The sequence below is a fragment of the Dermacentor silvarum genome, chromosome 6 (assembly GCF_013339745.2).
Source record: "Dermacentor silvarum isolate Dsil-2018 chromosome 6, BIME_Dsil_1.4, whole genome shotgun sequence".
Classification (NCBI taxonomy): Eukaryota; Metazoa; Arthropoda; class Arachnida; order Ixodida; family Ixodidae; genus Dermacentor; species Dermacentor silvarum.
Window position 1 is genome coordinate 145,525,337 of NC_051159.1, and position 26,402 is coordinate 145,551,738.

General features: G+C 44.1%; 3 protein-coding genes across 4 annotated transcripts in view; 1 reads left to right on the forward strand and 2 right to left on the reverse strand.

Annotated features, from left to right (window-relative positions):
• Nucleotides 1–10,456, reverse strand: part of LOC119456148 (integrator complex subunit 10-like) — a 35,433-nt gene extending 24,977 nt beyond the window's left edge. The window contains exons 1-7 of one of the 2 annotated variants that reach the window (XM_037717765.2): nucleotides 10,264–10,456; nucleotides 8,265–8,332; nucleotides 7,629–7,732; nucleotides 6,106–6,162; nucleotides 5,203–5,285; nucleotides 2,929–3,010; nucleotides 643–790 (exon numbers count right to left, since the gene is read on the reverse strand). In XM_037717765.2, coding sequence (XP_037573693.1) covers nucleotides 643–790; nucleotides 2,929–3,010; nucleotides 5,203–5,285; nucleotides 6,106–6,162; nucleotides 7,629–7,732; nucleotides 8,265–8,332; nucleotides 10,264–10,413 — 692 coding nt within the window. In that variant the 5' untranslated portion in view covers nucleotides 10,414–10,456. The remainder of the gene's footprint in view (nucleotides 1–642; nucleotides 791–2,928; nucleotides 3,011–5,202; nucleotides 5,286–6,105; nucleotides 6,163–7,628; nucleotides 7,733–8,264; nucleotides 8,333–10,263) is intronic. The other variant, XM_037717766.2, reaches the window with a different exon arrangement.
• Nucleotides 10,457–10,669: 213 nt separating this feature from the next.
• Nucleotides 10,670–21,369, forward strand: LOC119456149 (protein BTG4-like). The gene is made up of 4 exons (XM_037717767.2): nucleotides 10,670–10,730; nucleotides 11,121–11,594; nucleotides 16,278–16,401; nucleotides 18,771–21,369. Exons 2-4 carry the CDS (start codon nucleotides 11,284–11,286, stop codon nucleotides 18,999–19,001), a joined length of 666 nt encoding a protein of 221 aa, XP_037573695.1. The 5' UTR covers nucleotides 10,670–10,730; nucleotides 11,121–11,283; the 3' UTR covers nucleotides 19,002–21,369.
• A 1,113-nt stretch (nucleotides 21,370–22,482) lies between these two features.
• Nucleotides 22,483–26,155, reverse strand: LOC119456150 (pterin-4-alpha-carbinolamine dehydratase). The gene is made up of 3 exons (XM_037717768.2): nucleotides 25,970–26,155; nucleotides 23,250–23,381; nucleotides 22,483–22,780 (listed from the first exon to the last, which is right to left on the reverse strand). Exons 1-3 carry the CDS (start codon nucleotides 26,048–26,050, stop codon nucleotides 22,598–22,600), a joined length of 396 nt encoding a protein of 131 aa, XP_037573696.1. The 5' UTR covers nucleotides 26,051–26,155; the 3' UTR covers nucleotides 22,483–22,597.
• Nucleotides 26,156–26,402: the final 247 nt, after the last annotated feature.

Here is a 26,402-nt window from a genome sequence, read left to right on the forward strand (position 1 = left end):
CAACCTTTCTTTCAATGCACAAACTTACTGCCGCATAATACTACTATCTGTGCTACATAAGAGATGCATCTAACAGATTTTAGAGCCCCTTCATATCTTTCCACATGCCTTAAGAGCTGGCTCATTGTAATGAATGGCTGAAAACCAGTGCTTATGATATCAGAAACAAACATGTTGAGTGCAAAATGGACACCAAACTTTAGTTTATATCACCAACTAGTCCAAGGCCACATCATTTTGCTTACAATATGTTTTAAATATGTAGACAAATTGGGCAATCTTATACATTCCTGGAGTCTATGGAGTAAAACTCTGATAAAACAGCAGTAGTTTGGGTGAAAAGCATATATAAAACGTTGTTGTATTTGCTGGGATGGTAAATAGAAGTGTAGCTCTAAATTTCATGATGATGCATTGTATTCATGACACACGTGAGTCAACTCCCATTCTGTACCACTGCTTTTGTTGGCATAGGGCAGCAAAAGTGGAAGGTTCATGCATGTCTTAATATTGTACCACTGAGATGTGCATACCAAGTGTGCTCCTAAAAGCTTTTTGTTGGCACAAAAACACACATAAATCAGACGCACAACAAAAACTCAACAAAACACAGCATCATGCAAGGACGTGGACTTTGTTTACCCTGGCTTCATGAACAGGTCAAGCTTGTTCCTGTTTGGTGCATAAATGAACATCGTATAGAATTCGATGCATTTATGGATAAGCCTGTATGTCTGCTTGACTGGGAGCTCCACACCCACCTTCAGAACCAGAGGAGCCACGTCGCATACTGCAAAAAGAACGGTCAAAGCTCTTGCTATTTGAAAACTGCTTGAAGGATGCACTTGAAATTTTCTGTTGCGGTTATACAACTGAACAAGTTATGCTACAAAAATGAAAGAGAAAAACTGTCATCCACTTCCGGGTGGCGGTTAGAGAAGCCCAACGGTTCATTTAGCAGTTTGCTCATACTGTGATGCTAGACAATGCTTCGAAGCATCCCCCTTGGCTTTCTGTGCTACCACCCTCGCCCTCCTTTCCAGCATTCTAATGCAAATAAAAAACGCTTCCATAACGCACTGCCACACTGGCTCCTGCGCCCAGCAGCTCACGCACGCAGTAAAGGCCCAACCGCATGCACGCAATATTGAAGCGACAGCGACAAGCGACGCGACAGGCACACCCTGTCGCGCTGTCGTGTCGCGGCGTGGAGCAACCACATGAACGCGACATCGCGAAAAAGAGTAGCGACGGATTTACATTGTTGTGCGAATAAATGTTATCTTGCGCGCGTAAAGAAATCTCAATTTTATCAAAAGGTCAATGTTTTTTATCTAGACCTAGCTAAAATATGCTATCATCCCCAGTGAAAATCCGTCCCATGCATCCCCAGTGGAACTCCGTCTCATGCCGCCAGGATGGATGGATGGATGGATGAGGCTAAACCCTTTAAACCGGGCGGTGGCATATGCCACCTAGCCATGACTATTAAGCGTAAGGTGCCGTGGCGCCAACTGTTGAGTAAAACTTAAAACACTTTCTCGGGTCTCGGTGGCGTCTCAGGCCTAACAGCGTCAAAAAAAAACAACCGATCTCAATAATAACGACAAGAGAGCACCGATACTTAGTCTTCAGCTAGCGATGAGGTGAAGCGATGACTGAATGTACTATTTATTTTTTGCTGTCACAGCAGAGAGCAAGTTGCAAGAGCGAATTCAGATCGAAGCGGGCAGACTGATTGCTGCCATGTTGTTGTGCAATCGCTGTCCCCAGCGGATGTCGTCGCGCTGACTTCCGGGCGACAAGCAATATTTTCTGGCTGGCCAGAAACCGGCGACACGACCAGCGACAACGACGGATAGCCCTCCGCGATGGCAAAACCTGTCGCTCGTCGCTCGTCGCTGTCGCTCGAAAATCGCGTGCATGCGGTTGGGCCTTAAGTCCGCCAACATGGCACATTGGAAAAAAAATTTTTTGAATTACCCGTGAAGCAAACAAACAAGCGGCACGTTGCAAGCTTTGCTCCGAAACAATACATGCTGTAGTCAGAGTTTCAACTAATTTGATTTGGCACCGAAAAAGAAAGCACGATCGTTGAGTACACACAACAAGAGAAAGGCTGCCAAGCCAGCCGAAGATAACGTCGGCCTTCATCGCTGGATGCAACTCTGTGCCTGTTAATTGCAAGGCTGCTCTTGACGGCACCATAATATAAGGTCATCTTGAACACTACTTTTGTCAGCATAAAAATATGCTACGTCGTCACCTTAGCATTAATACATTTAAGCTGAAGCAATATTAAAACATCATAAGCCATTAAAACATGGCGACCATGCAAATACTATAGGGAGCGGGAAAACTCCCCCTACGTAAATTTGTAGGGTGGTTTTACTGTACGAGATATGTCACCAAGCTACTTTCCCTCGACCTTGATAACGTGTTTTGCGTATTTTTGCAGTTCTTAACGCGTCTGATGACATCAACTTTATGATGCGTTCATCGTTAAGTCGATAAAACTGTCAAGATGCCTTTCCTACGTTGAGGAATTACAGGAATGGAATTGAGCTGCCTGGCCATTCCTGGCGTGGGAATGGGCTAAGTTTTTTAATTCCGAGGAATTGAAAGGAATGAAATTGCGGCAAGTTCTAATTCCCCAGAATGGAATTGGAATGGAAAGGCAGCGCCCATTCCGTAACACTGGCTCAGACACACAAAGAAACCTGCATTACTGCAGGCAGTATTTGGTGCAATTTCACTCATCCATGCATTTCTGATGTGGATTCAGCATAGCCATGCTCCAAACAAGTGGCAAAAGCATATTAAAGTCACCGAAGCTACCAAAAGCTGGGTGCTCTCTCCTGGCAGACCCACCAAACATAACAGGCTAATTGTACTACATCATTATACACATACAGAGAAACTCCTTACCAAGCAGTTTTCTAAACTGGTTCAGCGGCGTTTGGCAATGGCTATGCTTCTCGGCCATTTGTAGCGTGTCAATCAGCTTCACCTGAACAAGAAAATTGCATTGAATTTCACTATGGGTTTGTGTAAGGGGAAATGATGGAGGTAAGGCATCAAATATGTTAAAAGGTTTAATAACAAGAATAACTTCATTTTGTTTGTTACATGTATTATTTGGTTATATCAAATTTTTTTTTTTATAATGAGTTCTGTTTCATGTAGATTTCCATAATGTTTTCAGGGTGCATCTCATGAGAAGGCACGGCACCAGGCGTAAAGGTAAACTAAACCAAATTTTAGACTGTGTCCAAAGAGTGCCTTGATGGCAAAGTGGGGTGCCTCAATGCGCACCTCCTCCTCCACTCCGTGTGGGCGAGGACATAGAGGCAGCCTACGGCGAAAGGGCTTCTTGCAGCGCCCATGGCTGTCGCAATAGTCTACGCTACGCAGCTTGCCCCACTACCTCGGAGGCCATGCACAGCAGACGCAGCAACGCATAAGTGTCGTGCGTAGACTGGCAGTGCAAAGATTAAATTATTACAGCGAAGCTGTTAAGGGCTAGTTCCCCCAGGAGCGTGTCTGCGTGAAGAAAAAGCTATCATCATCAGCATTGGCTCGAGCGTCGTCGTCTTCTTTGGAGCGCGTGCCACTGCTCCCGCGTTCGTCATCGTCGTCTGCTTCCACAGCTGGCTGCGCTGCCGCTAATCACTCCAGCGTAGAATTTCACTTCTCTTCTGTCATCGTAATGGGGAGGCCGCATTTATGGGGGTATAAGCCATTGCTTAAGGGGGTATGAGCCACTCATGATCAACTGATAACATGTCCTAATGCGTTTGAGCAACGCCACCGCGAACACGCTCAGGAAAGGGCTTGTCGTCGACATGCCGATTCTAGCATGAGGGCTTCCGAAGCCCAGGCGAAACGTCAGCGAAGAGCCGCGGACCCCGAGTTGAGGGAGGGCGATGTTGAGGCCAAACATCAGCGTCGTCTTACCCTCCAGGAACCCAACCACGGTGGTGCACGCCTCGGCAATGCTATAGCCAACTTCCCCGGTGCGACGGCCAGGTTTCAATGCGAGTTTCTCAACCGGAACGTTCAACGCCGATACGCCCATTCTTATCGTGGGGGCAATATTCACTACAGCAGACCCACCACAGTGACAGCTTTGCTGGCTTCCATCTTCACAGTAGTGGAAGGGCTCTGAATTTTATTTTGTCTTTTTGAGATCATAGAAATAGATATGTTTAACTTATTTAACACAAAATTAGAAATTAGGTCTTAGGGAGAATTTTCTCGCAATCACAAAGTCAGCCAATGGCGTTGGTGGGTCCAGCTGCTTGCGATGACGTTGCATGATGACACTGCAGAAGCGAGAGCGAGATTGTTCGCTGTTTTTTAGTTAAGATTGTAAATTCCCTGCTGCATGCTGGAAAGTAGTATTTCGCTCACATGTTCACAGCAGCCTCTACGACAGATCGGCATAATTTTCTTACAATGTTCAAAAAGTGTTTTAGGACCCTTTAATATACGAGTGGACGCGACACGAAAAGTTAGCAAATGCAGATTCTTCTGATGCCAAAATTCAATAAACGCTGCCACTACCACTCGCTGGAAATGATGCAGAATGAAGAACATTGAGGAATAGCACATCCCATGGGCATGATCTTTGAGATTGGACAAGAAGCCACGTTCTGGGACTTGAGTCATATCCGTCAACCACACGTGATCTACTAGGGTGGTGCATACTTAAAAGCTGATAATAAAAAAATTGAAAAAAAAAACTACTTGTCCTGCAAGTTTGCCAAGATTGCTTTGATAGTATAAACTACTGATTTACAGTCAAAACTTGATTTAAAGATTAAAGATTTTACAAAATTTTTCATTTAACAACTTAATTTTGGTTCCTTGACACATATTCACAGAGTATAATGCCATGAGAACCTCGAAGAAACAAAGTGAACTCAGCAACTCGCCAAATTTAATGATGTTTTCGAAGGAAAATGGGTAAATGCCATTGACCTGTTGAGAAGGTTTGCTGTACCCGTGGAGGAATACGAGATGCACGACAGACTTGTATTACATAAGAAATGTAATGTTATTCACATGAGTGTTTTAAATATTTAACTAAACAGTTGTCAGTTGCCACGGACTTTGTTAAATCATTGTTTAAGTGTATTGACTATTGAGCCAAAGTGAAATGCGGTTGCAGTTGACCTTCAACCGTTGCAGAATACTTACACCATGTTCCACCACCTTCTCCGGAAACTTTCGCAAGAGGAGCAGCATGAGCCTGCAGTGCTCAGCTGTGTCCATGCAATGTTCTGCAATGTACAAGAGAGAAGGCAATGGAGCAAACTGTGCACACAAAGCAAGCATAGCTATAAGTCACATTTATTGCTGGTAATGTAGATGTAGGTACTAAGGAAGTTGCCCACAGGTCTTACATTGGCTGAAGTGACTGCTATTATAAGTGATAAAATATGTCAGTACAATTTGTCAGTCCAAAAGGGCACACAATGAGAGCTTCTTGTTCACTGCTGCCACTGTGTGTGCCCACCACCCTTTGATGAAGCGCCTCCATTCTATACACAAAATGTCTATCTATGTGGCACCCCACTTTGGGGTTTCAGCACAAGCACACCTTCCTAGAACACTGCATTTTTAGAAAGCTCTGCATTGAAACACTGCTTGACATTTAATGGCATTTTGCCCAAGTTGCCATGTTTAAAGGCCACATTCAAGGCGCTGCCACACCGTTCCAACCCACTTCTGTTAAGCTTATGTACAGAATTATAAAGTTAGCTATGAATGGTGAAACACCATTCATAGCTAACTTTATAATTCTGTACATAAGCTTAACAGAAGTGGGTTGGAACGGTGTGGCAGCGCCTTGAATGTGGCCTTTAAACATGGCAACTCTGATGATGTGAGTGTGAGCAATTTATTAGATTATGGTTCTTGGACTTTAAACCCCATTTAAATGATGCTGTCCAACTACTAGTAGTCAGGAAATCATTCATTTACTAGTACCTCCACTGTCATCAAAAAAAGGCTTTTGCTCTACGATGCCAAGTTGCAATGTGATTTTATGTCCCACATATTGTTTTGGAGAGGCAAAATTATACAAAACTGCTCACTCACCAGCTATAGAGAGTAAGATGTCATGCTGTGAGGCTGTTGGCAGGTGATTAAACATATCTGAAAAGATTATGACAATGACTTTGCAGCTAAATGAAATAACCAGGTAGCTGAAAGAGGCCCTGTAACACATGATGAACATGGCAAATAAACTTGCATAGTTGTTAGGCTAATACTCCCATTAAAATCTGTGTGAAATATTATTTCTGTACATGCAGCTGGGAGCTCCAAATATTTCATTTCATTTATTGCATAGCCTTAAAAGAACCGAATGCATTACATAAGGTGGGGGCAAATACAGGGTAGTACAACAATGTTTGAAAAAGAAATAAACAGGATAAGAAAATATAGGAATGGTGACAGTAATTATACAAGAGTAAATAGTTATGTAGTTCAAACATATTACTATGTTCGTCAAAAAAAAAATGCACAAAATGATAGCAACCCACGATTGGTAACTGATTGTACTCCGTACTTGGCATCAACTTTTTCTTTAATATTCCTCTTTTAGACAAATTTTCTTCATGCTCTACATGTTCGAGGGTCCAATATGAGTTGCCAAATCAGTCGTGAGCTTTGTTTAATACGTCAGGTGTGACGCACATGAGATCCATCAACTAGCTCAAACCAAAATTATGGGATTTCAATACGTAGTAGCTGCTCAAAATGCTGGCCACCATTTTCTTCGAATTTCATAACCTACACTACTACTTTTCCTTACTTTACACAAGAAGACAAGCACAGCCTATAGGCTACTCTTCATAAAATCAAAAGCATAGAAAACTGGTGGGGCAGTGGCGTTACCTGATGGCAGAGAACAGCACCACTGCACTGATTATGGCTTCCATCATGCGGAATGATTGCAATGTCATGCAAATGCAAAATCTCGGCGTGATGTTTGGCAGACCATGCAGGGTATTGTTCTGTGCAGGCTCAGTGCACAGCTTTGAGTGCACTAAGATGCCACTTTAATAGCAGACATATTCATTACAGGTGTTTAGGATGCCTTTAAGGCCACATATGCTCAATCCACATGAAATGTTAAGACACATTGCACACCTTATCCTAACTGAACAAAGTGACCGAAAGTCAGTGCTCATTGTCAAATGTTATCCTGGCAAACATTATGGTGTGGTCCCAATACAAATACTCACTTTACATTTGTACATGTGGAATGATTCCAGTGTTCTGAACATTAATGCTAGCCCATGAAAAGGTCCCAGGGTGCTGACACTGAGGCAATGTGGTGGTTGGTAAGGTTGAGACACAGCAGTTATTGAGCTTTCTCTTGTATGGATACCATATCTACCAAGATGTTACAGGAAGAAGGAAGCCGACAAAAAAGAGTAAAGAAATTTCTCGGCAATCAAGCAGGGTGGCCAACAGCCCACAAAAGGCCACTGCACCATCATTTTTGACACATTTTTGGATTTTCTTTTTGTCAATTAACAGCACTGTGGCAATATACATGCTATAAGTAATTTTAAGATCAAAGGTGAGAGTGGAGTATGCCCAAACGAAGATACCTCTCAAGACAGCAACTTTGCCATCAAGTGTGTCGGCTCGAAGGGCATTGGCTATCTTGTATACCTCATCCCAGAGACGGTGTTCTGTTGGAAACTTCCTGAACCTAAAGGAAAAGAGGAAAACTCAAATTGTGCTAGGAACATACTAACAGCCGTGATCATTCGCAGTTAACCACAGCCACAGAGTTTAAACATAATAATATCTAGGCAGAGTAAGAGTATGCCTTTTGTAAATCTAACAAGCATATGCCTTTGAATAGTAATAAAGTCAACCCAAGGATGAGTGCAGCAAAATGTTGTGCATAGCTGTGTTACTCTCAGCTGTTCCTTAAGATATCCAGCCCATGGTAACAGCCACCATAAAATGATATTCTAATATATAAGTATTTCTTCAAAGGAATAACCTTTCTAAATCTTTCCAAAATTATTGCTACGGAACAGTTATTTCATTGACTAAAACCAGGCCTATCATGATTGAAGAGATGAGGAGGACGACGTTATAACCTGGCACGTGCTGTTCGTTCTGGACAGGGCTACATGCATATTTAAATATACCTGTATATAGTCATTTCTGTGCATCTTTGTAAGTAGCAACAAATTACAGCAACTCCCTAAAGAGATAAAGGTAAGGCATACATTTCCTCCAAGTAGCCTGATGCCTCCTTGATATTTCCACTGTCTGAAGCCAGGCAGTAGGCTTCATACTGCAAGAGACACAGTAACATACAAAAACAAGATGTCGTGAGGGTGTGTCACAGTGCTTGATACAACATGACCACAATTTAACAGACTAACCTAACAAATTCTGTATATACCCCCGTGGTGGACGTACGCTTAAGCAAGGAAAAGTGGCATCCACATCATTGTAGTGCAAAACTACTTTTACATTGTTCTGTTCAGGGTCGCTGGGCCCATTTATTTTTGTACATTCACTTTAGCAAACCATTTTCTGCAACAAGCATGATTTACCACAAGCTTAAGTGGCAGACTGAGAGTTATAAGTGGCTCACACTCCTGCTTGAGTGAGGCACAGGGGTCTGTACTGGAATTCCCTGCTACATCCCTTAACCTACACTTTTTTCGTTTGTGTCCGATTACTGCTTTCCTTTTTCTTTCTCGCGGAGGCTGGCATGGTGTCCCTTTTTTGGACACAATGTCAATTCATCCCTTTAAGAGCCATACCCAAGATGCTGATGGAATTCCTCACTGTGCTAAAGGGCATTACAGAGTTTAACATCCCAAAATATTTAAGGCCCTAAGACACCGCATTAATCTATCAGAGGATTCCGAAGTGATTTATATAACGAGGATGTCCTTCAACTGTCCGAAAATCTCAACACCCACAAGTACATTTGCATTTTTCGGTTCTGCAGCTGTGACCTACAAGGCCCTACACAGTAGACTGTAAATGTATGATCCAGTGGACATCCAAACTTGCACTGAAAGTGCGATGCAATTCCTTCAATGGCAGCACAACAGCAGCCAATGGGTCTGCCAAACCACTCGCATGGCTTAATATTGCGTGGCTTACAGCTCCATGAGCGCTTCTCATACAAATTATCATAATTCTATGATACAGATAATTTTCACCAGAAAACGGGCGTGAGGAATCTTCCGTGATAAAAACAAAGACCTAAACAATGGGGAAACAAGATGGTAACCTTCAGACGTTGAGGAAAGATAAAAACCAGATGAAAGAGAGTGATTACACATTGTTAGGTATGTAACAGGTGTCGTGAATTTAATGCTGTTTTATACAAACCATGGCCACATAAGTCCTCTTGCTGAAGTTATTTCAAGCATATTTTTAAGCATGAAGTGCCATAGCTCTTGTCGCAGGACTTGTACTCCGTACTTGGCATCAACTGTTTCTTTAATATTACACTCCTAGACCAATTTTTTCATGCCCTACATTTTGGAGTCGACTAATCAGTCGCGAGATTTGCATAATACATCATCAGGTGTGACGCACATGAGATTACCTACTAACCAACTTATAGTTCAAACTCAAATTATGACATCTCGATAAGTAGTAGCTGCTTACAATTCCGAATGCATGAGAAAGCAAGTTTTTCTCACTTAGCGGCACACGAACAATCACTGACACGTTTGCAGGGCGCGGGAGCACGCTGCCATCCCCATGCGTGCTCCAGCTTAAATGTCGGTTCTAGTAACACTGTGATGTTCCGTGACTTGAGCTGCATAACAGGCCCACTGCTCACTGTATCGCTATCCAGATAACGTCGCTGCCAGGTATCGGCAAGTAAATCAAGTGAAACACAATCGAGCGGTTCTCGCGCTTAGAAGCCAATGCGGTAGAACCAAAATAACAAGCGATTTCTTCGGTGTCCTAAAATTTTGCTTCGCGTCTGGCGTCAGTGTCTAGTGTCATGGCTAGCTACAGCACATGCAAGCAGTCGACACTGAAAAATCACTCCATTTCCAACAGGTTTGTCAGTGGCGAATTGCACCAACTTCAGGGTATCATCGGTCGCGTTTAAGGTGAGCGACCGCGCATATGCACCTTGCGGTGTGAAGAGCTTTAACGAACTCATTAACACGACTTGTACTACAGCCTTCGTACACTTCGGCCCAGTACCACATAAATTAACTGCAAAAAAACAGCTTTGCTTGCCTGTATTCCAAAATTTTCTGGAAAAAGTGTTTTTGCCGTAAGCATCCAAGACTTTGTAAAATAAGGATCACTTTTTTGGCAGCTCCGTGCCATAGAAATCAAGTATTCTTCGTCTGTTTCGTTTTCCTTCATCGCGCTGCCCGGCGCCATAACGTCTAATAAAGCAATGCCCGCATAAAGGAAGCATTGAATAAAGGCAAACAAAGCTTGTGAAGAAAGCGCTAGTGAAGCCAGCGTAGTCTAGCGGCGCAAAAAGAAAACAAACAATTTACTAAACATTATACTGCTGAACATAAAGTCTCAGTAGTCTAAGAGTAGCAAAATTAATGTAATATAACATAAAATACGTGTCAATAAATTGGTTAAAATGCTCGAATGTTGAGGTGATCTTAACATCATTCACAATTTCGGCAACTGCGGCTAGGTATTCTGCATTAAAAAAGTCGATGGGTGAGAGGAGTTTGCCCGTAAGTCCCGTTTGTCAAGTTTATTCCGCCTTGATTTTTTCGTATTTTGAGACAAAACTTTAGCGTTTTTCGAGTGAGTTAGCTTGAATATGTCGACATTAATGCTAACCCATTGGATAGCTTCGCTACAGTTCCCTTAAAACGAAAGTGTGAAACTCTTTACGACGCTTGGCTTTGTTAGCGAGCCGACCGCAAAGCGTCGATTTAGATCAGCCCGTTTTTCAGTGCATTTCTTGCGGTTTGTTGACCGCGTCCGTCTCTGCGCACTGTAGCGGTATCAGATGTTTTGATCCAAGCTTTTCGGCGCTCTTTTTGGGCGCTCCGTGTTAGCCGCCTTTAGCGGGGACTGATCGTCCGCTGTCGGGGGGACCCTTTCCCCTTCTCACGCAGTGCTCTGACCGTGCGGAAAGTTGAAGGCGTCGGCGATCCAGAGGCTGCCCGCGCACACATCGAAGTCGTGCGCGCGAAATCCCTGCAGGAGGCTGCCTGCCCTGCCTGTGTTAAATGTCTTTTGCGTCGTCGCTTCTGCGCGGAGGAAGTCGGTCAGCGTGCGATGAAGGACGAAGTCGACGCGGCGGTCGCGTTTCTGGTGCGCGTCATCGCTAGGAACTCGAGCTTGGACCGGGTGCAGCTGGACGCCTTGGGAGAGCGGCTGCGGTGTGTCCTAACCGAGAGGTTCCGCGACCACTGGTTCCCCGAGCGGCCGTCCCGGGGACAAGCGTACCGGTGCATTCGCATCAACGAGACGGAGCCTCGAGAGCCTGTGCTGGAGCAGGCATCGCGCCGCTGCGGCCTCGGGTACGATGATCTCTGCCTGCCTGCCGAGCTGACCATGTGGGTGGATCCCGAGGAAGTGGGCTGCAGGTGAGGCGGGCACAACGTTCGAACCGTTATACGCGTAGTGCCGGCAAGTTTTGAAAGTCCTACCGAGAACGTCACCGGTACGTTGGTGTGGTGGAACTGTGCGATCAGAAATGCACTCACGAGAAATTCGTTCTTGTCTACTAGGCTACACAGGGCATTACATTTCTGTGGCCTCTTCTTTCCATCATTCCCTTCTTAAATTGAAACGAGTGCGTTTTTGAGCACTCGCTTCTTCTATACATAGCACATTTTTATTTTACACACGACGACACGGGATTGGAGACAGGGCAAAGCACTACTCTCAACTGACATTTTTATTAGGTCACACCCCTACTTATGAGAAAATCAGGCTTAAAGGGGTCGTGAACCACTCCTCAGTCTTGATGGGGGGGAAAAAAAAAAATGAAGTCTGCAGATAGCATACGCTTCTGTGAACATCTCAGCCAAATTTTTCAGTTGTGCATGGCGCGTGGAGGTCACAAGCAGTGCACGAAGTCGCATATTTCTCACACGCTCTCTTTTCAAACGAGGCCTTCTCCTCACCCGCTTCGAAGCTGCCAGCGGCTTGCATATGTCGGCATATGTAACATTCCCATAGACAGCTGCTATTGGCTGATAGGTGACGTTAATCAAGAAGGGTATATTTGGATCGGTCTGCTTCTTCCTACTCCTACTGTGTTTTATATTAAGACGGGGACCAGTGGATGGAGTAGCACGCTGTGTAATAAAAGTTAGATAAACGGGGATAAAGTTCCTCAGAAAGGCTGGCCAACATTTTGATAGGTGGACCTATCTTTGTCAAAGGCAACCTTGACATCCTCAGAGGGGTAGCTTACGAGGGTCAAAAGGGTGACGTCTAGTGTGGTCGTTGGCGGTGGCTAGCTGTAAAGGAAGAGACTGAAAAAGAAAAATGATTGCTGTCATTTGGAATTTCTTGGCATTGTTGCGGGAAGGACAGGGTCGGAAGACAAGGGGAAAAGAGCGGGGAAGGTGGCAGGGAGAAGAGAAAAAAAAGAGACAGAGTGGGGTGGGTGGGTTGTTAAGGGAGGGAGACGATGGGAAGCCTTCAGAGAACTGAACAGAAATAGTAAGTGCCGTAGGTGGCATGTGTTTGTGGTTTTATAAAAATGGTGTAGTTAGCTGGTTAGCACAGGAGCAACCGAAGGGATATGAGTTGGAAGAATGACTTGAGTGGCATAGTTGCAGTGCGTCATGTAATTTTTGAAAGCATTAAGATGGTGACATGGGAAAAAATGGGCAGTAGTGGAAAGCAGATGCGGGGGGTGGTAGCAGGTTGGTCCTTGATGGGACGTTAACCTAACCTCGGTGTAGACGTCATTGCGACAATATACAGAAGTGGCATGATCCTGTAAGGTGGAGGCACCGAAAATGATTTTCTGATGTTTGGGGGCTTTGGGATGGTGTTGGTGGCGGTCTAAAAAGAAAAAAATGAGAAAGTGGGTAAAAGAAAAGAACAGGATAATGGCTTAAATAGCAAGAGGGGGCGAGGCTACTGTACTTGGCCCCTTTTCCTATGTACAGCTGCCCCCTCCTGCTTCTTCTGCTGTTCCTTTTTCTTTTTTTTTTTTCTTTTAAATTTTTGTGTAGACCACCACTGAAACGTCCCAAAATAACCTGTGACATCCCAAAATGAGTGCAAACGTGCACTCCAGCCATGTCATATTCTATGGCCTTGCCATTTACAAAGCAAATGCTGTGCATACTATAGTGCAAGTGTAGTTGCATGTAGCTGCGGGGGTGCCGGGACAAGCCTGCTCGCTGAGGACAAGTGTTTGGTGTGTTGTAGGTGCCGAAATCGGAAATAATGGTATCTATGTGAACATCCAAAACCAAATTTAAACTGCGCGCCACAGTGACGTTCAGTAGGCAGAGTGTTCTGGGCCCATCCCAAAATTAAAATTAAGTTATGGGGTCTTACGTGCCAAAACCACAATCTGATTATGAGGCACGCCAAAGTGGGGGACTCCAGAATAATTTGTACCACCTGGGGTTTTTTAACGTGCACCTAAATCTAAGTACACAGGTGTTCTCGCATTTCGCCCCCATCGAAATCCGGCCACTGTGGCCGGGTGTTGGCCGTGGCCGCGGCCGGGATTCAATCCAGTGACCTCGTGTTTAGCAGCCCAACACTATAGCCACCAAGCAACCATGGCGGGTTGCTGTGGGCCTATCACACTCCACCATAGCCTTTGCAGTGCAAGGCATTGAAGAAGGAGTGGGAGCACCACGAAAGGCATCAAAGGCGATCTTTGAACGCGTTGAAGTACTTATTGCGGCAAAGTATTTCTGAAATAGAGAAGGTTTAACTTCGAATGTATTTCTTGGCTTCGATAAAAAGAGGTTCAGGGCCCCTTTAAGGAGCATACGCATAAGATCACTTGGATCAGAATAACTGTTGCTTCTATTGTTGTGTACAATGCTCTTTTTTTTTTAATCCTTTGTATGATTTGTTCTCTTGACGAGTCTGTCATGATAGCATCTCTTTGCATGCTTCTTAGGTCTGGTTTTGTTATAGGTAGGAGTGTGACGTGAGAAAAATGTCATTTTAGAGTAGCACCTTGTTCTGTCTCCTTTCTTGTGTCGTACTGTTTGCACTAAACATTTATTATAAATATGCACCAACTAGCCTGTCAGTGCATTCCGCTCAGCTTATATGGTTCGCTCACCAATATGCTTAGTCAGCTGCAATGTGAAATGAAGTGAGCACAACATAGTCGGAAACAAACTGCAGTAAGTGAAGAGCTACACCCTGTGTGCACCAACTGCAAGTAGTACTTTACAAACTAGGAAAAACCCCATGTTCATTCCTTATTATAGTTCTTTCTTATTTTGAATTGTCAGAGATGTGTGGTTTTCTGTCTGGGAGAAAAGCCAAAGAAACTGGACAGACATGGTTGTCAGAGGTTGCTTGTGAGCTATGGCTATTGCAAAATTATATTTAGATTAACTGTAGAGAGTGAACATGCTTCAAGGGACAATACCATGGCAAGTTGAAGCCTAATTAAAGACAGATAAATTTTAAAAGGCAGAAATACAGCTCGAAAGTCATGTGCTTATACCTATATGTAGCCATTGAAGACATCATATGTATCACTCTCGGTCATGCAGATGCAATTTGACTCGAGCATTCTAACGGGTTTTTCAATTGGGGCAGGTCGATGTTGGCAACCTGTGGCGCCCATGTTGTTTTGGTGGCGTCTGTCTCATTTGTTGTTTATTATTCAGTCACTGATGCTAAATCACCATGGCAAGTTACACGATTCAGCAGCACGTCCAAATGATAAAACTTTATTATCAAAATGACTGTTCGTTGGTGCAAAAGTTGCGCCCATTTTATGGCAGACGCGGTGGCCCTTCAAAGTCGACTCTCCAACGTTTGGTGGCCAAATTCGAGACAACCGGTTCTGTAAACAATAAGCCAACACCCATACGTCAAAGGAACATCAGATCGGCTGAGAACATCGCCGCGGTCCGTGAAAGTGTGCAGGAGAACCCGAGGCAGTCAATCCCTCGCCGTGCACAAGAACTTCGCCTTTCGCAGACTTCAACTTGGCGAATTTTGCGTTGGGACTTGGGCCTACACCCGTACAAGATCCAACTGACCCAGGAGCTCAAAGTAATTAACCATAGACAACGCCGTTTGTTCGCTGACTGGGCTTCGGAGCGTTTGGAAGAGGACCCCAATTTTGGTTGAAAAATCATCTTTAGTGACGAGGCGCATTTTTGGATGAATGGCTATGTTAACAAGCACAATTGCTGTATATGGGATGACGCCAACCCACACGAGGTTCACCAGCTGGCAATGCATCCATAAAAAGTTATTGTTTGGTACGGAAAGCGACGTTGGTGAGGCCATCACTGTCAACGGCAAGCGCTACAGAATGATAAGTGATTTCTTTTGGCCCAAGTTGAACGATATGGACATAGACGACATGTGGTTCCAGCAGGATGGCACTACATGCCACACAGCGCACGCCACGATGGACATTCTGCATGAACGATTTGAGGATATGGTTATCGCTCGCAAAGGTGACATGAATTGGCCACCAAGATCGTGCGATTTGACCCCGCTAGACTTTTTCTTGTGGGGTTTCCTGAAGTCGCAGGTCTATGCCAATAAGCCGCATTCGACCGATGCCTTTAAAGTCAACATAACCCTGGCCATGCTCAAATTCAGCCGGATCTATGCGGCAGAGTCATTGAAAATTGGACCACTTGGATCTGGTGCCACCGTGAGAAGCCGCGGCAGACATTTGAATGATGTTATATTCCATGCATATGCCATACAGGGGCCTTTCAAACAAAAAAAAAGAATTTTGTTAATACTTCACACACAGCTTGTTTTAATCCATTTCAACATTGACCCTATACTAGGCATACGAGCGCATTTGTCTTATTTTACTCAGACGCACATCTCATATTCAATTTGAGTGCTCATTCTCATCGCCTTTGAGCATGATTTGCTTATGTCGACAACAGGGTGCACTTTCTTGAAGATGCTTATTCAGTGCATCTCCTCTCTTCAGATATGGATCGAATTAGCAGTATAACTTGCATTTCACGATGACGTTTGCCAGGCATTTCTTGAAAAGCAGGAAGAATATTGGTGCTGAAATTACCTGTATGACCTCCCTTTTCTCTTTCTTTCTGCTCCTTCCCCAGGTTTGGAGAGCGTCGTGGTGTGTACTATGTGCTAGCTTCATTCAAGGGAGGCAGGAAGGAGAACTTCGTGGACCAAATCAACATTGATGAGTTGGAGCAGCGTTCTGGTGACAGGCCAAAACAGGTAATGGTATGCACGGCTCTTCCTCTTCACTTAAGGCCATATCTGCTTCAGAGTTTGCTGCTACTTTTGCTGTCGTTGTCTGTGGCACAGGTTCAATGACATTTAAGGAGACAAGTTCTTCTCTTTGTATGACTTTGGTTGGACAGTGCAAAGCGTGGCTCTAAGTGAGAAAGGACAGGTAGATAAAAGAAAGCCGCTGCTCGATTCTGAGTGAAAGTGATGCATTCGTTTTGTTCTTTGAGCAAAGAGAATGATGATAGTCTACTCATCACTTCTACCGAAAGGGATGATTCGGAAAGCGATGACGATATTGACTTGGCTGGACAGTGGTGCAGCATTTCATCAAGCAAATCGGTTGAAAAAGCTTTAGAAGGGTTTTTGATATAGTGAAATTCAAAGTAAGCCATAAATAAAAGTGAAATAAGGTCACTTTTGGTCAAATAATAGAACTCTTAAGGGGTTAAAGATGAATTTTGGGCCGCATAAATAAAGCTTGTTTAAGATAACGTAGATGCAGAGGAGCCTCCTTGCAAATCTTAAAATTTGAAATATGAGTGGAAGCATCACAAAAAGCTTTCAAAAATAGCCATTTTTCATGCCAAAACTTGGCTGAGCCAATGCGTTGGCCCACCCAAGGAACAGCAGCATGCCATGATAAACCACGTTAACTGCAGGATTTTATGCTCTTCAGCAGGACAGTGTATTATTGTTTGTGTTAAATAGGCTGATCTGAAGGAAGTAAAAGCAGAGCAATGGCAGAAACTTCCCCATATTATAATTTTTTAACACGAAAGTATTTTATGTCGGGTTTCACGACTGACTTCCTGCAGTGGATGTAACATCGGCTCCGGTGCCGCCATCTAGGAGCGGTGAAGCGAAGTACTGCATCGTGACATTAATGAGCGCTGACAGGGAGCGCTTCGGTAGTCGCAGCGCAGCGGAGGCTCTAACACGGTGTAGCCATAGAATAAAGAAACAAGTGTAGACTTATATAAAGTTTCATACAATAATTATACAATAAATAATCATACAATAAAAAATAATTAAAATTGTCTGACGGCAGGATTCGAACGCAGGACCACTAGCAGAGAAGCCCGATATTGAAACCATTACGCTACAGACGCATGCATAGACAAGCAACATAAAAGGCGCTTATGAATTTATCACAGGCAAGCCAGTGCATTGAGACGCTTGGTGCGTTTGTTTTGGCCACCTCAACAAGCTGAACCGTTGTAATTAGTAGCGATTGTGCGGTACGCAGCATCTTCTGCACTTCGAAAGGTATAGATTGCTCTGAAATTTACCGCAATGAAGGCATATAAAGCGCAATAAACAAAGCCACAAGAATGTCAAAATCATACAGACAAATCCATGTACTTCTGTGGACTCGTGCAGGCAGTTAGCGTCAGATTAGCCTGTGGCGCCTCGTCGCCTATGAATTGCGGCTTTAACGTGCATCAGCAATGCATCACCTACTGCTTTTCTTGCGATGGACTGCTACGCTAAAAGGTGCCGAAAGGCAACGACATCGCCAGGCAAATCTTGCGAGAAACAAGCCAGCGGGAAGCAGAATGTCTTCGCGCATTCGCGGCGCGTGCTGTGAACTCTGCCGGTGGCATTCCTGCAGCTGTGCACGTCGCAGCTCAACTGGCTGCCGTAGCCTCTATGGAGCCGGACCAGAATGCTCGCACCTTCGCCGAAGCCACTCGCCAGCAAGATGGCGCTCGCCAACAGGATGCCGCGCGCTAAGCAAACCTGCAACATGGTCACTGGCCCGCAAATCATGCGCCTTTCGCTGCAGCAGACCGCAAGTTCACGAATCAAACATGCAACAGCTTCTGTGAAGACACGTTTCACTTTAGTGTTCTTCCAATTCCTGTGAAAGAGGGATCAACCATAATTTTAGCTCATTGCAAATTAGCACCACTACATCACCCCAGAGGGTGTTTGGACTAGATCTCGCGTGTTGCACGTCATAGTGAGGTCATTAATACATCCAATATAGCAAGGTGACAAAATATTAGAAATAAATCTTTGCTTGAGAGGTACCAATAGTGTCCTTTGTTTATTGTTAGCTGGGACTGACTGGTTTCACTGGGCAGAACAAGCCCCACGCATCCTCTGCACTACACAACGCTAGCAGCACCGCTCTCACGTCGTTGCAATTCCTGGGAATTTTACTTAGCAGTGAAGTCTTGCCACCAGAGGCAGAAATGTGCAGAATTGGGGCAAGAATTGTTTTTCCTGCCTTTTTTCGTTTAATATAAAAGTGTTCACTGAATTTCTTTTTTTATTTCTTTCAACGTTGTGGCACGTGTTCCTGCAAGGTAAGGTTTTACATTAAGAGCTGCTTGGTGCATCTGTTACAGTCCCTGCCAGAAATGGGATCTGGACGGAAGCGAGGCGTTGGCAGCGGCAGTGCCAGGGCTTCACCGTGGGGTGTCACACCTCCCAAAGGCCCCACGACCTTCAGCCCGCCGCAGTTTCTGTCACGTGGCGGTACCCTGTGGAACCTGTCAGCTGGCCTTCCCCCATCCACGACACCGGGCCAGAAGCCTGACAAGTACCATTGGGTCAACAAGGCACTCGTGAAGGCTTGACGGCCCCGGTCCCTCCATCTTTTAAATGCCATGATGTTTTTAGAGCTCTTTATGAGCCACTTTTTGGGCTCTCAGCTCAGGCCACACAAACGTCAAGCCTTGGCTAATGCAGGACACTTTCAGTGTTTCCAACCTGCTTCGCCTTTTTCATCCCATAAGGCATTTGGGACAGTAGAAAGAAAGCTGCTTCATCCCTGACTTCGAAGTTTTGTTGTTTTGTTTTGCTGTTGTCCTTGTTTATTCATCAAGCCCAAATCAAAATTAGACAGGAAGCGCACTGCACACACGGGCACTGTAATGATCCTGTGTTCTTGAACCGGTGTAGCAACGATGTGTACTTTTGTAACATGTACTGCAGCTTCCAACCTGGTTGTCATGTAGCCTGGTTATTTACATTAAATTATTTGTCCTTTTAAGGCCATTGCAGTGTCAATGTGTGCAGTTGAATTTGCTTTCCATATTTTTTTTTTTTTTTCTGATATCGTCTGTACGCTTAGGCAGTACAATGCAGCTATATTTCGCTGAGGACATGCTGTCCGCAGCCATATCTTTTTCTTCTTTGCCCTGTCCTGACCTCACATGTGAATTTTCAAAATATTAATTTCCCTCGCCATTTAGAAACTTGCATGCGCATTCCTTGAAGGTATGAAGCCAAGGAGCTGGTGTACTTAATGTTTGCGGCTTGACAGTTGTCCAGCGTTCAGTGTGAAATGACTTAACCAGTGTACAAGATTTTGGCAGAAATGCTGTAGAAGCGATGTTGCTCTATATTTCCACGTTGGGATTCTGGTCAGGGTGCTCGATTGGTACAGAGTTGTGCCCATATGTAGTGTAGTGTGATTGGCCTTTACCATGTCCTGTCTCCTGCCTGCATTATCAACTAGCTGCTGTTGCAACTGAGAACAGCATACTCTGTGCAGCAGAAGTCCGCGGGAAGAATGCCGGAAATAATGGTATTGCTCGTGACCAGATTGGTGCTTTGTTCTAAACTTCCATGCTGTCATGTTGACAGCATCAAAGCGTTCTGGAACTGCAAACAGAGGTGGGAAATGATTTGAGCCTAGAGTGCTAATCCTTTAAGACAATTGGGGGACAATCTGCAAGTCCTTTCAAGGGCTTTTACCTGTATTGTGCCTGGTGCTTGCCTGATCAATGCTTTCTTTGTGTTCTTATGCCCGTGTGATATTTGCTTTCGCACCTGGTTCGCGGGTGACGAGTCGTAGTACAAGAAGCGCACAAGTGTATCTAAACCACATGCGTTAAGCACCCTCCTGCATGCAACTTGCAGATGCAACTTAAAAGGACTTTTTTGCAATGCAAACTTGAGAGATTCAAGCTTTTGACAACGGTTTTAAGGCTACCTCTTCAGCATGTGGACTTTCTGACGGCATATTCAGCAGAAGGCATGCCTGTGATGCAGGAATTTTGTGATTCTATACAAAGTGCTCTTGAAGCTGCTCTTACTCTGGTGCACTGCGTATTGTCATTTCACGCTTTTATCCACTATGGCGGGACCTCAATCATCGTCATCCCCCCCCCCCCCCCTCCCTTTCATTCCGTGTCATTTCATTGTGCAGGTTTCTTGCACATTATTAGTCTTGTACAATGGCATGGACATCCCAGTGAACAATGCGTACAGTATTTGATACCAAACTACAAAAGCTGAGAAGCAAGCAGAAGATTTCATGTCGCTAGTGCATCCCCTGCAGTAGCTGCTGCCTGTGGTGTGTATGTGCAGCTCACTGTTGCAAGTTGTTTCCTCATTTTGCAAGAACCATCTTGAGACTACAGAATTGTTCAAGTAGAAGGAACGATATCATCATGTCATTGAGTTTATGCAAGCATTCAAATTGCTGACTTTTTAGTGCGAAAATCGCAGTCGTGTTCAGGGTTTTGCTTGTACTACAAAATGTGTTCAATAACATTGTTTTGTTCTTTGCATTTTCATACTGAAAACACTTTAGTGTTTCCCAGGAAGCCATATTGTGTCATTTGGAGTGAAAGAATGAAATGTTTTTAGGGGCTTTTCCCTTATTTTTTCTTTGTAATTGCCAAAATAAGGGATCAACAAATGACACCTTTTGCAGCGAGTGTAAAAGTCATGTTTTAAAAGTGTTCGCGTGCTTCGAGCCTTGCAGCGGTGGGCCACAAAAGCCATCAGGGAAGCTATCCTGCATTCTATTAGTGTCTTTATTTAAACTACTAGGCCAAGTAATATATATATACACAAATTCTACTATTTGTAGCTGTTGTCCTGCTACTTTATGTGGTGTTCCGGTGGTGTCTAGAAAGTTACTTTGTGATGTGTACTGTGCTCTTTTTGCTGGATACCCAACCTTTTATTTGTATTAAAGGCTGTTGATGCTTATGCCTTTGGTGTGCCCAAACAATACCTCTGTATGCTTTGCCTACATTGGTGAGGCAAGTGTTTTATTGTAAACAAGTTGCGCCAATTGCAAGGAAATTTTGGACAGTATTAAAAAGCCTAAATGCATGTAGCATGGGTGTAAAACAGGCGCCATGTTATATTTCATGTTTTAAGTACAAATTGATACCTCGCGAGAAACTCAAATGTAGATATTTTAATGCTAACATTAGACAATTCACCGGCATTACCACTTGCTGGAAACGACATGGAACCTGGAACATCATTTATTTATGTCAACATACTGCAGCCCCAAAGGAGTGGGGAGTAGAAAATACAAAGATGGCAGGCAGAGGGGGAAGACGCAATAAAAATTGTTTAACAATATACAAGAGGAATTCAGCAGGCGTTGATTGAACATGCCTGGGTAAAGCATACCAATGTTCTATAGTGTGGCCAAAAAAAAAAATGAACCAGTGCAGTGCCTAGGCTTGACCTCCCAAGATTGGTAGCATGCTGAAGGTGTTGGAGGTCGCGCTTTAAGATCTGCGTAATGTTTGCTAACCACTAAGTGCCTGTGTGTTGTCTGCTAAGGTCCTATTTAAAGGCTATTGAATTAAGAAATTACTAGCCCTGTAGCTTGTCCATCCAAGCATTCATAACCATCGTCAAGTGCTTCCAGAACCAGCCCAGTGCGAACACTGGCAGGAGTGCCCAGCACGGGAAAGCATTAAAATACAGGTGTGTGTGCTGGTCAGTGAAATGAATACTTTAAGTTTCAACAAAAGCATGCAGGTAAGTAGAGCGGCTGTGGTGCTTTTATATTATAATATGTTGGAGCATTTTGCCTTTGCGATCCAATTTTACATGAGTGCCAAACATGTACATTTGGCATCAAAAATTTATGCGTTGCAGGATCTGAGAAAAAAGAATTTTTTCAGAACCTGGTATACAGATTTCCAGCCTGTGCTAGTATATGCGAACGACAGTGTTGTACAATATTACTGGCTACCATCACAAACTGCTTGGAAATCCAACATTTTCCGATTCTGCAGTCCGTAAACTTTTGATACCGACTGTGCACGTATGAAGGTATTCATTAAAGTGAACAATGCGTTGTTGGTGCGTGATCACTTTATTGAGGCAATAATTGCAAGAATGTTAAATTCTTTCCCTTATGCACACAGTTGGCACATTTGTTATGTGAAAAGCTTGAGCTTCTTGCCAAGCACTAAGCAGTCACGCTCTTAGCAGCGACTTCAATAAAGTTGGCAAGCTTGACGTCATTGTTGGAAAGGCCGCCGACGTCGTGGGTGCTGAGAGTTATCTGGACCTTGTTGTAGACATTGAACCACTCCGGGTGGTGATCCATCTTCTCGGCTTGCATTGCTATACGTGTCATGAAGCCAAATGACTGAAAAAGATGACATTGCAATTCTCATACATTTTCATACTCTTTTCATACTCATTTCATTTTCATACATACTGTTTCATTTTGAGGTGTTCACAGACAATGACGGCTGTATGCAGCACTAGCAATATTGTCACTCTATGTTGCTTGCAAATAACCTACCATAATTGCTCAATATAGATTTCTGGTAGCCTTTGCAGCAGTTTACAGGTCCTAAGTTAGACCCAGGTCCTCTGTATTGGGCATGCTCAGACTGGTGAATGAATAAAAAATGAATCTATTCTTATAACCTTAACATTATCCAGAGTAAATAAAACAGGTAAGTGTCAATGACAGTTCTTGCTTGCTATATGCAATCCCCAGCATAGATGTTCCGACAGGCAAAAGATTCACTAGAGGTATTTAAACTACACCTGTGTGCTAACAAAACTGTGAAGCTTATGATGGAAATGCATAAATACCTATGGCTTACCTGGTTGAAATTCTTAAATAGAAATTCCTTGTATATTGCATCACGGTCTTTGACCTGTGTCCAGCCAGCATCAAGCAGGGGCGTGAGGCTGGTCTTCCTCTCTTCGTCAGTAAGCTTTGCCCTCTTGGAAGCCTTGGAAGATTGTAAGGAACAGAAGATAACAGTGAACCTTCAGCATGAGCTTGTTTTTCACTTGCCTTTTTGATGCCTTAGGTTCACTGCCTGTACTCAACACCTGTTGTGTTCCCAAGGCTTTCCTGCTAAAAGTTGTTTTATACCAAGAAGGTGGTGGCCTGTCTCAACCATGCTACCATTTCACTCAAAACGAGTGAGCAACATCACGGGCTTGTAAGGTGCAGGGGCGGTATTCTGTAAGAGTCTACCTAGTGGACTGTTCATTTCGGCGACCGTTGATTCGCTGCTGCTGGACGTGCAGGAATGTTCCAGCCAGTCTCCTTCCTGCATGTCAAGCAGCAGCGAATCAACGGTCGCCGAAATGGACAGTCCACTAGGTAGACTCTTACAGAATACCGCCCCAGATCACACAATTGTAAATTGTGGAGCCACAGCAAAGTTATTCCCAATGACTTACACATGTTCTCTGGAAGTATCTCTTCAAATTTCCAGGAAAAGTTCTCTTGAAAAGTAGCAACACAATTCGACCATGGGATCCACAGACAGGAAATGCCCTTCAGAGACAATATTGCATCTTCTAAATTATGCGAGGCCACAATTTCCCACTGACCTCTATGTGTAACATAACATTCTGTAACTTAATCACAAAGGGGATAGAGCAGGTCTAAATATTTTGAATACATTGTCATAGGCCCATATTCAAGGACGCAACTTAAGTTGAAGCCCGTGCTTGACTTGATTTAAATGACACCTGTCGTGAACGTGCCGGAGGAAACGCAATGAATGATCTGGGCACGTTTACGCCAGGTGTCTCTCAGATCAAGTCAAGGATGGGCTTTAACTTGAGTTGCGGTCTTGAATACGGCGGATATTGTCATATGTATGCAAGTAAGATTTTAGTGAATCATGCTAAATAAACACTTAAGCTGTTGGCACTTCCAGTGTTTCAACAGTAATGTGAGGTGAAGTTTCCCTCAGCTGATTTTATATGAGGGTCAGTACAATATTGTTCACAGTTCGCTTACATTAAAACTTCTTTAGTCCATATCATCTTATAAGTGTATTTATTTTTAGTATGCAGTTGTCTTTCTGCTCATGGCTCTTTGAGTTTAAACGTGCTATGTCGTTCAGTTGCCTGCTGTGGCAAGAAAAATGACTGCTTCCCACTTGTGAATTGCAAAGCAGAAAACCAGCATGCAACAATTCATTCTTTAGGATGGATTGTGTCTCCAGTGCTGCTATTTCAGCACCAGACAATACTTCTTCAAACATGCATACAGTGTATATATTTTGAAACTATTGATAGCCCAAGTATTTTCAGGAAATTGGGTTAAACTGGCGGTTGTCTTCATGCTAAATACTGAAATTTGTGCCAGTGATTGTCTGCCAAAGTAATCTACCCAATGAAGGGGACTTGTGCGAATATTTACCACAGCTAGTTTTATTTTTTATTTATTTTATTTTATTCCCCAAGCACAGAGCAGATCATACTGAAATCGCAGCCTTCCACTGGGGTAATAGTACTCAAATCGACGGCAGCGTTGACGTTAATGCTACTCGCCTTACTCGCGCAAACGTTGCTCTGTGCTCCCCAGTACATTACTGAGCTAAGATAACGATCTGATGCTTATTAATTCGTTACCCAACACGAGTGGAGTATAAAACCAATGAACACTAAAAACGCCAAAGATCATATTGAATTTGGCATAATACATTAAGTACCAAACTGCCAACTAAGGTAGCAGGCAGCGCATTGGTTCGAATGAAGTGTGGTGTATCGATTACCTCCACATCTTTGCGCGCAGTATGCAAAAACGCAGAAAGCGCATTCGTTCGAATGAAGTGTGGTCTATCGATTACCTCCACAGCGTTGCGCGGAGTACGTAAAAACTAGTCTTGCAGCGTTCAACCAGGCGCGTGTAGTGCAGCCAATCGCTTATCAGAAACTGGCAGCGACTGCCGTAGCAAGTCTCCGCTTTGCTGCAATTTCCTTCTAAACTCCAACGGATAGCTGATAACTGGAGCGCCGGACCGCGTAATTATTACCGTAGCATGTCTCCTAGGAATTCCAACATATAGCTTCACGCTCCATTAGCGGCCAACTGGAGCGCAGAACAGCATAATTGCAGCGCATGATAGTTCAAACTTGCGTAACAATGTAGAGGCCATAAAGTCAGCGGTAAAAATATCCTTTACTATATACCAGAGCTGCTCTTCTCGCGCTTTCGTTTCCGTTATTGCTAAGACCCATGAATCAGTTACCAATCTGCAACCTATCGAATTCGGCAATTTAATATTTTATTATTTTAATGAACGACCTGTCCAGCATTCCGTCCAGAAATAACAATAACCACTGCTAGACTTTCTTCTATAAATCCTCTTAACAAGCAACAGCCGCACGCAACTTGCCGGGAAGGCAATTATGCACGTAGGAATGGCGCCGACGGAGAAAGGCCCAACCACTTGTTGATAGCGTTTCACCTCAAACTTCCCGCATTTTTTGCTTCTCACAGCAGACACACTCCGGCAAAATCGAGCGTTAGTGGAAAAATCGTGCCTCGGGCTTTCCCCGCATACGTGCTTACCATTTTCGAGAGCCAACGTGTTGACCGCACGGCTTCTAGACTCACTGTGGACTGAAAAACTAGACAACGTCTCAGAATCATTGCAGATAAAAAGAAGATAAATATGTCCTGGGGGCGAAAGTAACGCAAAACCAAGTCCAAGGCCGGCTGCTACGCCGACCGGCCGGACGAGCTTCGCGGATTGGCCGCATATCCGACCAGCAATCCGACTCGACGGATCAAAGTTGCCTGATTTCAGGGCTGGAGTGGCGCTGTTCAGCGGATCCGTTTAACAATAAACGCTCTTGCTCTTGCGTCCCAACCACGGTGTAATATTCTTCCACCGTGGTCACAACAAATATTTCTTTAAGTTGTCTTCGTAATTCTGCTTTTCCTCGTGCGTTCCCAATGAAGCTGCGAAGTACCAGGCGCGTAACGTGAACATGGCCGGCGT